Consider the following 17,179-nt stretch of genomic DNA (forward strand, 5'->3'; position numbering starts at 1 on the left):
ACTTCCGCCCATGTAGTATATATGCTGCCAGCATATTACTATGATAATATAAACATCAATTTATTACAAACACATATCGAAAGTTCACGTTCTCAATGATCTACTTGCACTCATGTTTGTTGTCAAAACTACCGCTATAGACGGACGATGGAAGGGGACTCTCTTGGTGTTGAAGAAACACATGAGTGTTTTCGTCATGTTGAAACAGGGAATGAAGACTAGTTGAACGTTAAGATAAGATTTATTTTATTGCGTCGTTCAACGTTGACGATCTAATTGTTTCGATATAGGCCTGTAAATGATGTGTAGTTTTAATTTGGTGAAAGTCGGTGATTATTCAATTGGTAAATTCGAGGTCAGATTCAATGAAATAAGAAGTTACCTAGCATATTGCCTTCAGTTCCCATTTTGTTTATCTTGATATGTATGTTTTCTAACAAGAAACATGATTCTACTAACTTTTTTAGATAGTTGTTAAAGGGTCCCAAGTCTTTGTTGGTTCCGGTGATGTGAGACATAATACCAAAAATCCAATCGATTTCTTTTCGTTTACGTTCAGTAGCGGATTTGAAGTTCGGGGCAATTAAAATACATTTCAGGTTTTTGAGAGAATTACAATGAATATTGAAATGTTCGGAAACGGGGAATCCTGCAAATTATCACGAATACATTTTTTTTGTGATTATTAAAACGTAAGCGGACCCGGGAGCCTGTTTCACCTATAATCGTCCTATTTACATAGTACACAATAGAAAATGTAAATAACATGAATCAAATGAGAGGGAAGGGGACTTTGGCTTCTTAGACTATAGTCAACATTGGGAATGTTGATCTCGGTGCCTGGGGTAATATGGCGGCATATTTGGCATAGAGGTTTACCGCAACGCAAATTGCCTATGGAGGTGGAAACTGAGTAAGGGAGTCCGTGGAGGAAGTAAGTAGAAATCTTAGATTGGAGGGTTGACGAAAATCTAGCATGGGGGAATCGTTTAAGATACCCCCCCCCCCATTCTAGCATTTCGTCAAGCTACAAGAAGGGAATACATCAGGAACGTAAACATTGCCTTGCTTATAGCGAACCGACTGATTGGCAGTTTTAAGATGTAATGAATTAAGCGTAACTGTAAGTCGCTCGCAATCACATTCTCTTTATCAAACAGAAGGAATGTCCAAGTTTTAATGCGTTTGGTGCTTTCACTCATTTTCTACAGGGTAACAACTTCTTAATCGTCATTGATGCATGTCTTAAAACATCTATGGATAATCGTCGCTCTATGCATTCTACACGGTAGGACAAAGAGTCAAGTTCTTTGTTTTTTAATAGTACCGGTAATAGTTTATTTAACCTCGATCTAGTAGATTTCAACAGGTTTTCACCTGCATTACAACTGTTGGGATACATGTCTTATCTGCCATAAATTTTTCAGCTGATTTTAAACCATGATTTTTGTTTCGTAATCATTTCGGTTAAGACAAATATTTAGTATTGCAATGTTGGTTTTTACACTTTATTGGTTGAAGGTAAACAAATATTTTGTACGTCAACTTTTGCAACAAATCGAATTTCGTAAGCATCAATGCAATCTGTTTGTCAGATAATAGTTGAGCCGTTTAAATTTCATTAAAGTTTAAGTTTGGATTGGTAAAAGACATGACTGGCAATTAACTAAATAAATATTGGAATTGCAATGCATATATCTCTTTCAGTTCCTTTTTGTTTATTACATGTTGAAATGTAGGTTTACTTAAGAAGGAACAAAATGTCGTTCTTTAAATCGAGAGAACACTAATTGCTATAGAACACTATTTACTACTGGTAAAAGACATGACCGGCTATTAACTAATTAAATATTGGAAACTTCAATACAAACCTCTTTCAGTTCCTTTTTGTTTATTGCATGTTGAAATGTAGGTTAATTTAAGAAGGAACAAAATATCGTTGTTTAAATAGAGAGAACACTAATTGCTACTATTATAACATATTTATCTTGGTGAGAAATACAGTACTCTTTTTTACTTTAATTTAATACTAAACACAACCGTTTTAGGTATTAAAGGTGTTTGGACAGCCTGTACAAGTCACCAAAATGTGAGAATGGGCAGTAGCTGGAAAATTGACTGCAGGCTACAAGAAAATTGGAGGGAAGTTAAATATTACCGAGATAACCCGGTCGAAGGAAATTTACTAATCATGTCCAATCAAGTTAAGTGTTCAACATATGTCTGTCATTTCTCGAGTATGAGTCAGTTATTCTCGTATTAATTATTAATACACACTTCTGTAGTAATTATACATTATTAGACACATTTTTACTTTCTTTCAATTCATCTTTCTTCCTCTTTCTATTCATAGATTGCATCATTATGATGATGATCATAGTTTATAATGAATAATACAAGTTCATTAAACTTTAAAACTACTTCAAGTGTTTAACTTAGATATTCCAAGTAATAATTTATATCCCTTTGTATGGTTGACACATGTGAGAACATTAAATAGACGTAACTGAGGCAATTTAATGATTGAACTATATAAAACTAGGCAGGCAGTTTTGTCTAATGAGTGATTTACATAGTTTGCCTTACACGAAATATATCATAGTTCATGTACAGTCAACGCAGCGAGAACAGTCTCTCAACCCGTGACTGTACAATACTTGTTCTGTCAACCGGAAACGGATGTTTACAATATTGGCAAGCCGCATCAGAACATCCGTTTTCCAAAGCCAAACAATATTCCAAACATAAACATAAGCAACATAACATCCCTTACTGTGGCTTTATATGAATTCCCTTATATCTTTCACATCAAACTGGATGTAATCCATACATGGACCAGATACATATTCCATATCTGAATATTAAGTCCATATACAATTTACGCTTTATATGTTGCCTACCATATCAAGTTGTGCAGTTCATGGGTCTGGTTTACAGTACTCAGCTATTCAATTAATAAGCATAAGTGCTAAATATTACCTTTTCGTTGGGAGCTCTGTTTATTGTTGAGATTTCGAGTCCTTTGTTATTTATTTTAAACACCTTTGGACTGGAAAGGCAGGATATGAGAGTCTGAACTGTGCTGGCTGGAGAATCATTAACTTCTTTGACATTTTTTCTTTGTGTTTGAAGCGAAATATAATACGTCATCTCATTTCTACACCACTTTCAAGATAACGAGCGTAGATTTGGCTTTGGGCACGACATCCGTACCCTGGTTATCAACAATGTGACAATAGATCATATCTCATTGTATACGCTGATATACACCGACATTGATGGACAGGATTATCAACATGAATTTATAATTACAGGTAATGTTAGTACCATTTATTTAAAGAGAACATTCTATCGGAACATTTTACTCTAAGATTGAGAAAGAAATATGTTTATCTTGTAAACTTACTTCACGGTAAGGTACAGCAGCAAAGTAATCATAAATGAAGTATAATCAAAATATATTAAGAAAATGTAAATACGAATTGGCATATACTGATTTACACGTAAAAACAACTTCCTTGAACTCAGTGATGAAAAGTTGTATGATTTCAGAAAAATACACTTTTGAAAATAAGTAAGTATTAGATGTTATTTTACTGACTCGCTCCAATCACGTTGCTGCTTTTTGATTGTTTACTGTTTTCTCACAGATTGTCCTGTTACTGTTTACGCCCATCATGGATCCGACGCACTCATAAATTGTTACTTCCCTCAGACCCAAAGGGTTTATTGGTACGATTCAACGTCACTCAATTCTCGACCAATCATAAGTCTTGAAGGAGGCCGGAAGGCGGGGTCAGGAGTCTCTGCTGGGTAATACGATATTACCAATCACGGCGGTCTTTAGATGATGAATACTACTTTCAGCGACGAAAAAAAAACATACCGTGCTATACTTATTGTATCCAATGCACATACATTTACAACAGATCAGAAAGTCGTTATTTATAGTAAGTCAGTATTGCATATGAATTGATAAGAATAACACTGGCTGAAAACTGCGATTATTTTGACCTCCATTTGAAATCGCAGGCTGAGATAATACCTACCAGTCTCAAGAACATAATGTACCATGTATCCAGTTTTCAAAGAAAGAAAAAAGTCACGTATCTTCTAAATACGCCTGTGTAAGAATGTATCAGATATCATTTCTGCTTTTTTTGCTTTTTTAAGGTTTCCTTTTATTATACAGCAAGCGTCGAAACAGCGGTATTCTCAGTAGATGTTTGTGAGGGAAGTGACTTTTGTTTGGTTCAGCTGCAAGATCCGACATATTTTTTGTGTCGAGAAACAAATACAGGACCTCATACGTTACTGGATGGAGAAGGAGCACATCAAACGGTACACGATTAGTAAATACTTCAAATCCTTTGATGGAAACAAGTACGAGGCATTCGTAACAATGAATGTAAAGCTTAACTCGACAGACCGACTGTATGTTTACATATGTAACTCTATGATAGATATTCCAGCTAAGCCATTAAGACAAATAGTTGTAATGGTCGAAGATGAGAGCAAAGACTACATCACTACTTTGTTGAAACCGACATATTAGAGGAAATATGATGACGTCAGATTAGTATGCACCAATGAGAATCCTTTATTCATATTGTGGAAAAGAATCCACGAAACTATTGGATACTATCATGAAGGCAAATCGGGTGTACTGAAACCTGGCTACGAGCTTGATAAGGATGGATCGTTGCTCATTAACAAATTCTCATATGCACAAGAAGGTGAATATGTTTGTATCTACAACAACGGTCAAGTCGAGGAAGGAAAGCAACATAATATCAAGTCCGTTGGTGAGTGCATTTATTCTTTCAAAGTCACTCAATATTTAGTTTCAAATATCCGTCTTGCGTTCTACTGACTATAAACAATTACCTTTGGTTTAATATTTCTTTCTTATTGTGAGAACGAAAGATTTACCGCGTGATTTTCACTGTTTTTGGAACGTCATTCTGGTCTTAACTTCGTTTTTAGCGGTTTCTTTTGGTATAGCGCCCAGTAACAATATAAACTTTAAATCGATCTCATCGTTGATGAGGTGCACCGTCAGAACTTAACGTTAAATTGATCTGCAATGAGATGTTAAGGCCTCCAAGTCACAGATAAACACTATTCATTAAAAAGAAAAACTGGCTTCAAAGTCATAGTATCGGTAAAGCTAGACAAATAATTGCTAAAGCATGAAAGAATTACATCTGAACCCGGGAATAGTAATATCCACTATCTGATGGACAACACAGCCTGGGAAACTTGAAAGGAGCTATACAATTAGATTGAATATTTACTGGGTTAAAGTTTCAAAAGTTAGTCATATTATATATCGACACAGTAATTAAAAATAGTTACTAACTGCTAATAATTAAATAGCCTATGGTAGTAGCTAGCATTTCTATATGTTATTTAAGGCTTAAGACAATAATCAAAGTTTGGAGTGACTTGGAGTGATCTTAACAATTACTATTTTGTAGTTTATTTTGAGTTTGGGGTTTGGATGAGAGGTGGGTGGGGGGGGGGCTGGGGTGCATAGGTTATTACAGGTTATAACAGTGTTGGAATTCCTCCAGCGGTTATCAATGCATATTGTTCATTTTGGTTGCTGAAAATAAAATATATCAGTCTATGATATGCTGGAAAGTGGATTTATGCGTAATTTATCCAGTTACTGTTTAGGGGCTGATATACGGATAATATGAGTCAAATCAGCCTCAATACATGATTGTTTCATATATTGATAACTTGTGGCTCAGCTTCATATGATACTTTATAACATAATTTGGACATTGTTTGACAAGTTTTGTATGAACACGCTTACCCTACCAATTGAAAGTCAGGACCGACATATTTCTTTAGAAAGTAATGCTTTTGAGTACGTTATGATATTTTACATTTCTTGCAAGAAGCTGTTTTGTATGCAACATGTTCAATCGATTCTGTTCTTGAAATTATATCCATAATAAAGGTAAAAAGGTAGCTTCTAAGCTAGGCTGTATAGGCTTTAAATATTTTTTTACCTCAAGTTTACCTCATTGGGACGTTCTGTCATCAGAGAAAATTTGGCGAATAAAGACCTCCGGAAAGTACTTTTTGAAAACTTCTAGCAATTATAGCGTGCTATGATTTGGAGCCTAAACAGACTACCTTTAATTCTTTGCTAACTGTTATCAGTTTTAATTATGAACAGGTCATACTGAATCCTACACTGATACTGTTTCTGGTACGCATACAGAGTTAACAATGAAGATAAATAGTATATGCCATGCTTTCAGGGACCGTGGGCAACATTTTAAAATGTGGAGGGGGAGGGGAGGGGAGGGGGAGGGGAGGGGGAGGGGAGGGAGTGGGGGACACTCATTTAAGAGATACATTGTAGGTAAACGGACACCTTGTGTAGGTAAGCAACGCATAATTGTAGTTGTACAACACGTCTCTGGAAACTAATTGACATTAACACTGTTGTAAATTTACAGATATTTATTTAACAGTGTGTATTACTTTTGTTATACGTTTCTAAGATGTATGCCGATTCCTTACGAACTGCTAGTATCATTTCACTTGTCTGCATTCCAAGAACAGAAATAGCTCTTCAATGATCACCGTCAATAACTATTGTAGTAAAATGTTATTTTACCATGGATATAGATTGGACACAACCAGTGTTATTTTAATATGAATTATGGAAATTGACATAGGCAACGAAAAACTGGGAAGTCAGAACGTTTACTACTGAAATACATCATACATTTATATTTATATATATATATATATATATATATATATATATATTTATATATATATATATATATATATATATATATATATATATATATATTTATATATATTTATATATATATATATATATATATATATATATATATATTTATATATATTTATATATATATATATATATATTCCTTTTTTAATGCGTAGACTGAAAATTGTAATTAAATATTAGTAATAGTAATAATATTAATTTAGGTGACCAACAAGGAGGGAATCCCGATCTTAAAGTTTTACATCGCCTATTGCGAACCTACTCATATTTTAGATTTGTGAGTCAAGCGTAATTGTTAATCGCTAGAAATCACCGTCTCTTATCGAGCAATAGGTAAGTCCAAGTTTTATTGCTTTTGGTTCTTTCACTCTTGTCTACAGGATAACAACTTTCTTCAATCGTCCATGATGAAGGTCTTAAAACATCTATGGATAATCGTCGCTCTGTGCATACTACACGGTAGGAAAAGTCAAGTTCTTTGTTCTTTAATAATAATACTAGTTGATATAACCTCGATCTAATAAAGTTCAAGAGGTTTCACCTTCAGTATAAGTCTTGGGGATACACGTATTTTCTACTTTAAACATTGGTGTTTGAGTAGACCATGATTTTTGTTTCGTAATCATTTCGGTTAAGGCACGTAATAATGCATTATTGCAATGTTAGTTTTTACATTTTATCGGTTAGATGTAACAAATGTATTGTACGTCAACTTTTGCTTCAAATCTTTTGCTTCGTAAGCCACATAAAAATCTGTTTTTCAGATAATATAACAGCCTTTTTCATTTCATTAAAGGTTTAGATTGGACTGGTACAAGACATGACCAGCTATTAACTAATTCCGAAGTTTATAAATGTCAATGCATACCTTTTTCAGTCACGTCTTGATTTGTAGGTTTACTAAAGAAGGAACAAAATATCGTTGTTTTTATAGAGAAATCTAATTGCTTTTCATATCAAAAATATCAAAATACCCTATAGTCTTTTTTACTTTGATTCTAAATACAATTGTTTTAGGTATTAAAGGTGCTTTGTCAGACTGTACAAGTCAGCAAAAGGCACGAATCGGCAGTAGCTGGAAAATTGACTGCAGACTACAAGAACATTGGAGCGAAGTTAAATATTACCGCGATAACCCAGTCGAAGGAAATTTACTAATCATGTCCAATCAAGGTGAGCGTTTAACATGTGTCTGTCAGCTCTCGAATATGAGTCAGCTATTTCATGAGTATTTACTATTAATACACACTTCTATAGTACTTATATATACATTATTATATACAATTTTTTCTTTCTGTCAATTCAGCATTCTTCCTCTTTATATGGTTGCATCATTATGATGATGATGATAGTTTTTAATGAATAATACAAGTTCATTAAATACAAAACTACTTCAAGCGTTTGAATATGATATTTTCAAGAAATCATTTATATTATTATTATTTACCAAATTTATGTAGCGCTTGTTTCATGCTTAAGCATGTTCAAGAGCGCTTTACAATGACAACAAAATAACAAAACCCTTAAAATATGAATAAGAAGAATAAATTGACACAGCTAAAATATTAATATAAAAATATATATGTATCTATAAGGAAATTGTTTTAAAAGGAATATAGATTTACAGTGAAATATCCTTATGTGACCGAAATTTCGAAGACTCGCGTATCCAAGCCTACAAACACTCTTAACTTGTTGGGACATGTTCAGATGAGAGTCAAATATTACACCGAGATTTCTTACCGTTGGCGTAGGTGTGATATCAGAATCGCTGATATTTAATGAAATGTTATTGACACAGTTTTCGTTGCACTTAGTGAAAATAACATCACTTCCGTTTTAGCAGTCAGCTTTAGCTTATTATTGTGAAACCAATTCTCGATATCACTTTGTATGAATGTAAAGAGGAAGGGGAAGGGAGAGGGAAAAGAGGTGGGTTGACACATGTGAGAACATTAAAGAGACGTAAATGATGCAATTTAATGATTGAACTATAAAAAAAAACTGGGCAGGCAGTTTTGTCCAATGAGTGATTTACATTGTTTGCCTTACACGAAATATATCACAGTTCATGTACAGTCAACGCAGCGAGAACAATTGCTCAACCCGTGACTGTACAATACTTGTTTACAGTAATGTCAAGCCGTTTTCCAAAGTCAAACAGTAGTCCAAACATAAACATAAACAACACAACATCCCTTACTCAAAATCCATATAAGCGCAGACATTAATGCCATATATGAGCCACGTAAGGCAAGATTTAATATAAACTTTTTTATCGCCATATAAAGTTGTATAAATTGTATAAATTAAAGCAAAAACTTTATATGGCTTTATATTAACTCCCTTAATATCTTTCACATCAAACTTGATGTTATCCATACATGGGCCAGATATATATTCCATATCTGAATGTTAAGTCCATATAAAGTTTACGCTTTATATGAAGCTTACCATAGCAAGTTTTTCAGTACATGGGTCTGGTTTGCAGTACTGTACATTACGATACCGAGATTTATAACCGGATGCATTGGTTATACAGAAACTCTCCTAAATGTACACACCATGGCTGTTGGACTATTGATGTTACTGTTAGTACTACAGTTTGCCATAGCCTAGGATAATTTGAAGTCTCACGTTTAGCTTTCAAAACTGCCCTGCACCTTCTTGGCAGAAAATCATACTATTGATCGTATTACCTGTCCGCATTATAGCAGAAACCATATTTCTTTAATTATTTTGAGGAAACCGAGGGCAGTATGAAAAAAGAAAAAAATGCGTAGTGGGAAAATACTTTTGTAGCGCCATCAAGCCAACAAATACCGAACAGATAGGTCTGGGTGATCGCTGTGATGTTTTAGGTGAGGCCATATTCGGTTAAATTTGCACATAGTTTGGGATAAAAAAGAGATCTTAAACAACTTCTGACAGGAAAGGCTAGATTTGACTGTCTGAGGACATGTTCTGGTTGGAGAATCATTTAACCCCTTTGACATTTTTTCTTTGCTTTTTTATGTGAGATATAATATGTCATCTCATTTCTACTCCACGTTCAAGATAACGAGCGTAGAGTTGGCTTTGGGCACGACATGGGTACCCTGGATATTGATGAAGATGGTGCCATGGTTATCAACAATGTTACAAGAGATCACATATCTGTGTATGCGTTGATATACACCGACAGAGATGGGCATGAATATCAACATGAATTTATTATTATAGGTAATGTTAGTACTATTTATTTAAAGAGAACATTCTATCGGAACATGTTACTTTAAGATTGAGAAAGAAATATGATTAGCTTGTAAACTTACTTCATGGTAAGGTACAGCAGCAAAGTAATCATAAATGAAGTATAATCAAAATATATTAAGAAAATGTAAATACGAATTGCCATATACTGATTTACACGTAAAAACAATTTCCTTGAACTCAGTGATGAAAAGTTGTATGATTCTAGAAGAATATACTTTTGAAAATAATTAAGCATTAGATGTTATTTTACTGACTCGCTCCGATCATGTTACTGCTTCCTCGTTGTTTACGATTTTCTCACAGATTGTCCTGTCACTGTTTACGCCCATCATGGATCCGACGCACACATAAATTGTTACTTCCCTCAGTCTCAAAGGGTTTATTGGTACGACTCAACGTTACGCAATGCTCGATCAATCATAAGTCTTGAAGAAGGCCGGAAGGCGGGGCCAGGAGTATCTGCTGGGAAATACGATATTACCAATAACGGTGGTCTGCTGATAAGGTATACTACTTTCAGCGACGAAACAACATACCGTGCTATACTTATTGGATCCAATACACATACATTTACAATAGATCAGAAAGTCATTATTTATGGTAAGTCGGTTTGTATATGAATTGATAAGAATAACCCTGGCTGTAAACTTCGATTATTTTAACATGCCTTAGAAATCTCCGTCCTGAAACAATATCTACTAATCTCAATAACATAATGTTGGTATATAGCAGGATAGTCTTCAACGACAAACTGAAACGAATACAGTTTCAATATGAATTCGAACAAGATTCTGCCATAATCGAAACGTTAGGTACTCTTACTTGTTTTCTTAATCTGGTTTTCTACAGCAAACGTCGACACAGCGGTATTTTCAGTAGATGTTTGTGAGGGAAGCAACTTCTGTTTGGTGCAGCTGCAAGATCCGACATTTCTGATATGTCGGGAAACAAATACAGGACCTCATACGTTACTGAGCTGGACAAGGAATACATCAAACGATACACGATTAGTAAATACTTCGAAGTCCTTTGATGGAAACATGTACGAGGCATTCGTATCAACGAATGTAAATCTTAACTCGACAGACAGACTATATGTTTACATCTGTAACTCTATGATAGATATTCCAGTTAAGCCGTTAAGACAAATAGTTGTAATGGTCGAAGACGAGAGCAAAGACTACATCACTACTCTGTTGAAACCGACATATTATAGGGAATATGATGACGTCAGATTAGTCTGCACCAATGAGAATCCTTTGTTCATATTGTGGAAAAGAAACCACGAAACTATTGGATACTATCATGAAGGCAAATCGGATGTATTGAAACCTGGCTACGAGATTGATAAGGATGGATCGTTGCTCATTAACAAATTCTCATATGTACATGAAGGTGAATATGTTTGTATCTACAACAATGGTAGAGGCGAGGACGTAAAGCAACATAATATCAAGACCGTTGGTGAGTACTTTTATTCTTTCAAAGTCGCTCAATGTTTAGTATCATATGTACGTCTTGCGTTCTACTGACTTTATAAAAATAGCTTTTGTTTCATTTATCTTTCTTATAATGAGGAAGAAAGATTAACCGCGTTATTTTCATTGTTTTCGAACCTCATTCTGGTCTTAACTTCGTTTCAGGGGGCAATTATTGGCAGGCCCAGTAGCAGTACAAACTTTAAATTGATCTCATCGTTGATGTGGAACACCGTCACAAGTAAACGTTCAATTGATCTGCAATATGATAAACACTTTTCATTAAAAAAAATAGCTTCAAAGTAACTAATTAGTACAGTGTCGTAGTATTGGTAAAGCTAGATTCATGATGACTTCGATTCTCCAGATATGGAGGAACATTGTCTTCTAAGGAAGAAACCTTTGTCTTATATCATGCTAATCAATCGGTAGATAGATCTTTTGGAATTAGTATAAATATTCGTAGTACAAGTAGTAATATTTTGAAAAAGTAAAGAGCCGTCTTTGAAAGAGGAAAATAGCTTAAGAAGTACATCGTTCATAATTTTCTCCTCTCATTTTCTTCATTGATCAGTTACACCAACCAATCCTTCACCTTCTATAGTTGGGTGTTCAGAACCATCGAATTGCACATTTAATGTAACAAGCAGTGGATACCTGACGTGTTACATAGAGGGCGTTCTTCCAATCGTGCACCCGGAATGGATTCACGATGAACACATGTCTTCCGGAATTACTTTCAGCCAACCACAGCTAATAGTGAGAAGTGTTGGGTCTTTGTTTTGCATATATTTGACTTCTTACTACGAAATAACGACTAACCAGGATTATGAAAGTGACACAGATGAAGACTGGCAGGATTACGATGTCACAGCGTCCTGCTCTGTGAACTACGAGGTTCTTGGGCAACACAAGACGGACGTTACGTTGCATCTACAGAAACGTTCTTCACGAAAATGTAAGGGTAACTATAAACGATGTATAAATGTAGGAAGGTATTTTTGATGAGGAGATAAATTGTTAGTGAGTGATGATAAAGGAACCTTCAATTGAAAGAACTTGCCCCATTGGAGTTTGTTGAAACATTATGTTTTTCTCGTAGTGATCTTCAAGTAACAATACATGGAAGGAAGGGGACTTCTTTTTTAGCAGTTGGTTAAAAGTGGGGCGAGGTGGGTGATGGGAGGGAGGGGTGAGGGGATTTAAATGGCATTAAAGGAAAAGTAAGCTCCCCAACCCATGCAAACTGATAAATATGCTTGTGATGAATAACTTTCCCTGCATAAATAAATCGTCCGTTTTAAATGATCACTGCAAACATATCGAGCTTCATCAAATGACACAAAGATTATCCAAAACTAACATAAACACCCCTCGTGGCATCTTCGTGATCGAATTTAAATATTTAAGAAATTCCAATATGATATCAAAAGAAACAGACAGTTACATATGGATAGCAAAATGGTATTACCAAACCGTTACGTTAGGATTTCCTTGCATTCAGAATAGTTAAAGGCGACTCAAGGGAAGTCGAAGCTCACAAATCAGTCGTAGGATGCGGATTACCATTATTCTCAGCATAGTTTTAATTTCAGATACTAAGCGTGTAAATCGTTTTTGTCATACAAAGATCTATCTTTTCGACTTGTTTCTTGCAGCTGTGACAGAGGATAGGATAAGGGAGACGTTTCGAGGTAAGATTAAGTATGATGATAATTTTACTATATTTCATAAACCACATCGAAAATGAAAATTTATGTAATATTTGTTAGTACAAGTCTACCATTACTACGACACTTGTTACAGTGTGACTCAAATGTTTCCTGGTAATGACATATTGGTTAGTGTATCTACTTTTCTTGGGTTATTTCTGGTAATATATAATTATCAGAAAACATTGATGTTAGTAGTGTTATCATGCATTTCTCGTTTTTATTCCAGCAAATAAGAACTGGAAGTGCGTCATCCCATTCAGTTTAATGTGTGTCATCTTCATCATCATCATCATCATTGTAGTTTCGGCGAAATGGCGAAATGGTAGAGCAGGAAAGTAGACCTGTGTCATCGAGAATACATCTGATACCAGGAATGATATTAACATCCAATGTGAAGTCAACACCGCCTGTGAAACTTGAAAGGGACTATACAATGAGCTTGAACACTTACTGGGTTAAACTTTCAAAGTTAATCATATTATACATCGACACAATTACTAAAAACATTTACAAGCGGCTGATACATAAATAGCTTTACAATTAGCCAGCATATCTCTATGGAAATTATGACTTAAAATAAGAATCACATTTTGGAGTGATCTTAACTAAATAAAATATTTATATTGCTATTTTGTATTTTATTTGGAGTTTTGGTGGGAGGGGGTGGGTGGGAGTCTGCATAGGTTTATTCGAATTTCCAAATTATATCTTTCGTTCTTGACGCAAAATAAATGGTAATTGGACACTTAATGTGAGTATTCCACATACTTATATTTAAGAAATAGAGAACTTTAAAGAACGGCATGGGTCCATTTGTCGTTTTGGTAACCTGTCTTTTATGATAACAAACATGAAGAACGCATGAAATACTTTATCTTTGACTTGTTTAGTCCACTAGTTGCAGTTAGGAAGAAGTACTGTTGTGGTGCAATATGTTTTGTAATTATATATGTGTAATTGTGTATATCCTGTAAAATTAGTTATGTAATATACATGTTATGGTATATCTACTCAGCATAAAAGGGTTATGAAATCAATAACCGCTATATTTAAGGTTAAATATTTGAAGGTAAACTTTTTCATTTGCCTTGGTCATTATTTCGATTTCATTTTCATTAACAGAGGGTGTAATTGGCACTTTTCTAAGGTCATACTTTGATTGTGATACATTTTGTATTTTTCATTCCACGGCCGACGAAGGTCCCGTGGAGACCGAAAATTCCAATATATTTTCTAAGAAAGTAATCTATTTTTTAATTACGAGTCATCCCTTATTTCTCTGCTTTTGTCTAAAATTATTTCTTTTAGAGTATATATATTTTTATATATATATTTGCCTCGGTCATTATTTCAATTTCATTTTCATTAACAGACCGTGTAATTAGCACTTTTCTAAGGTCATACTTTGATTGTGATACATTTATCATTCCACTGCCACGAAGGTCCCATGGAGACCGAAAATTCCAATATATTTTCTAAGAAAGTAATCTATTTTTTAATTACGAGTCATCCCTTATTTCTCTGCTTTTGTCTAAAATTATTTCTTTTAGAGTATATATATTTTTATATATATATTTGCCTCGGTCATTATTTCAATTTCATTTTTATTAACAGACCGTGTAATTAGCACTTTTCTAAGGTCATACTTTGATTGTGATACATTTATCATTCCACTGCCACGAAGGTCCCATGGAGACCGAAAATTCCAATATATTTTCTAAGAAAGTAATCTATTTTTTAATTACGAGTCAGCCCTTATTTCTCTGCTTTTGTCTAAAATTATTTCTTTTAGAGTATATATATTTTTATATATATATTTGCCTTGGTCATTATTTCAATTTCATTTTTATTAACAGACCGTGTAATTAGCACTTTTCTAAGGTCATACTTTGATTGTGATACATTTATCATTCCACTGCCACGAAGGTCCCATGGAGACCGAAAATTCCAATATATTTTCTAAGAAAGTAATCTATTTTTTAATTACGAGTCAGCCCTTATTTCTCTGCTTTTGTCTAAAATTATTTCTTTTAGAGTATATATATTTTTATATATATATTTGCCTTGGTCATTATTTCAATTTCATTTTTATTAACAGACCGTGTATTTGGCACTTTTCTAAGGTCATACTTTGATTGTGATACATTTTTCATTCCACTGCCACGAAGGTCCCATGGAGACCGAAAATTCCAATATATTTTCTAAGAAAGTAATCTATTTTTTAATTACGAGTCATCCCTTATTTCTCTGCTTTTGTCTAAAATTATTTCTTTTAGAGTATATATATTTTTATATATATATTTGCCTTGGTCATTATTTCAATTTCATTTTTATTAACAGACCGTGTATTTGGCACTTTTCTAAGGTCATACTTTGATTGTGATACATTTTTCATTCCACTGCCACGAAGGTCCCATGGAGACCGAAAATTCCAATATATTTTCTAAGAAAGTAATCTATTTTTTAATTACGAGTCATCCCTTATTTCTCTGCTTTTGTCTAAAATTATTTCTTTTAGAGTATATATATTTTTATATATATATTTGCCTTGGTCATTATTTCAATTTCATTTTTATTAACAGACCGTGTATTTGGCACTTTTCTAAGGTCATACTTTGATTGTGATACATTTTTCATTCCACTGCCACGAAGGTCCCATGGAGACCGAAAATTCCAAAATATTTTCTAAAAAGTAATCTGTATTTGCTAATTACGAGTCACACCTTATTTCTCTACTTATAAAGAGAGAGAGAGAGGTGGAGAGAGGTGGGTGGAGAGAGGTGGAGAGTGGGTGGCGAGCGAGAGAGAGAGAAGGAGAGAGGGAGCTGCTGCAAATTATTGTTTATCTTCTTAAAATATGTTCCTTTAGTATGCATACATTTAAATCGAAAACAATTTGTTTTGGCAATCGGCGCTGGTTTTCTTATTACTCTGATAAAATGTTGTCATATAAACATGTCAACACCATTTCGAGAAAGTACATACAAACTTAAAGAAACAACTTTGAATAACAAGTGGTATTTTCTTTATGTTTTCCAAATTTTTTTTCCACTAATAAGGCTGACCAAAACATGAAACCAAAATTAAACAAATAATACCGTGACAAAAATAACGTAACTAGTACAAAATTTACACTTAGTAGATAGACCACACATGATAGGAATTGAAAAGGACTAGTGTTTGATGGAAAAATCCCATAAAAATCTGGATTACTGGTTATTTCATTATAAACAATGAGTCTTAAAGGTCACAATTCTAATCTTTATTATTAGTAAATGTGATAAAGATATCAAGAACTACTTCCTCAAGTAACTAAGAACAATCGAATTCCATATGGGAGATATCATAGTTTTCATGTTGTTTTACACATAATGCCTGAGCTGATCAAGTCTAAATATGGCATCATGAAGCAATATTTGTTATAACTTTGTATGATTTCTTTATTCATTGAACTGCTTGTTTTCTGCAATTTAAAGGGTTATGCAAATACTGATGCTAAAATATCCAATCTCTTTACACGACATAGGTTGGTATTGGCTTCAGTGACAACACTTTTAACATTTTACCTTGAAAATATGATAAGACAGACAAAGAGAAAAAAAATATTCAGATCATTGTGGCACTGTGACATCACAGTTTTAAAAACTAACAGCTCACACAAATGACTATTAAACTAAAATATCTCCCAAATGGTATTGTAAGTGTGCCTCATGTTTATTCAGTGTGTGAGGTCATGCCCTCTGTTAGGTCATTCCTGCATGTGGCATTGAGAGTTCCAGGGACCTCACTTGCATTCTAGATCTGCGTAGAGTCAGTTGTGTGACCAGATACTTCATATATACACCTAATACTATACCTGTAACTTGTGCCAGGGTGTGGTAGCCTGTGCAATCCATATCCATACTGTGTGACTTTGTCACGGGATTTGCGTTTCAATAAGAGTAAAG

At 34.1% G+C, this 17,179-nt stretch overlaps 1 protein-coding gene across 2 annotated transcripts; it reads left to right on the forward strand.

Moving 5' to 3' along the window:
• The first annotated feature begins 1,168 nt into the window (after positions 1–1,168).
• On the forward strand, positions 1,169–17,056 carry LOC139983493 (uncharacterized). 2 transcript variants are annotated; one of them, XM_071997058.1, is made up of 13 exons: positions 1,169–1,288; positions 2,049–3,314; positions 3,651–3,950; positions 4,174–4,805; positions 7,165–7,243; positions 7,802–7,957; positions 9,529–9,645; positions 9,842–10,006; positions 10,343–10,639; positions 10,889–11,503; positions 12,092–12,475; positions 13,176–13,211; positions 13,459–17,056. In XM_071997058.1, the coding sequence occupies exons 4-13, from the start codon at positions 4,695–4,697 to the stop codon at positions 13,569–13,571; spliced, it is 2,073 nt and encodes a 690-aa protein (XP_071853159.1). In that variant the 5' UTR covers positions 1,169–1,288; positions 2,049–3,314; positions 3,651–3,950; positions 4,174–4,694; the 3' UTR covers positions 13,572–17,056. The 2 variants fall into 2 exon arrangements, with proteins under 2 accessions (XP_071853159.1, XP_071853160.1); XM_071997059.1 differs by lacking the exon at positions 9,529–9,645 and having other exon boundaries at positions 4,193–4,805.
• Positions 17,057–17,179: the final 123 nt, after the last annotated feature.

Source organism: Apostichopus japonicus, chromosome 16 (assembly GCF_037975245.1).
Source record: "Apostichopus japonicus isolate 1M-3 chromosome 16, ASM3797524v1, whole genome shotgun sequence".
NCBI lineage: Eukaryota > Metazoa > Echinodermata > Holothuroidea > Aspidochirotida > Stichopodidae > Apostichopus > Apostichopus japonicus.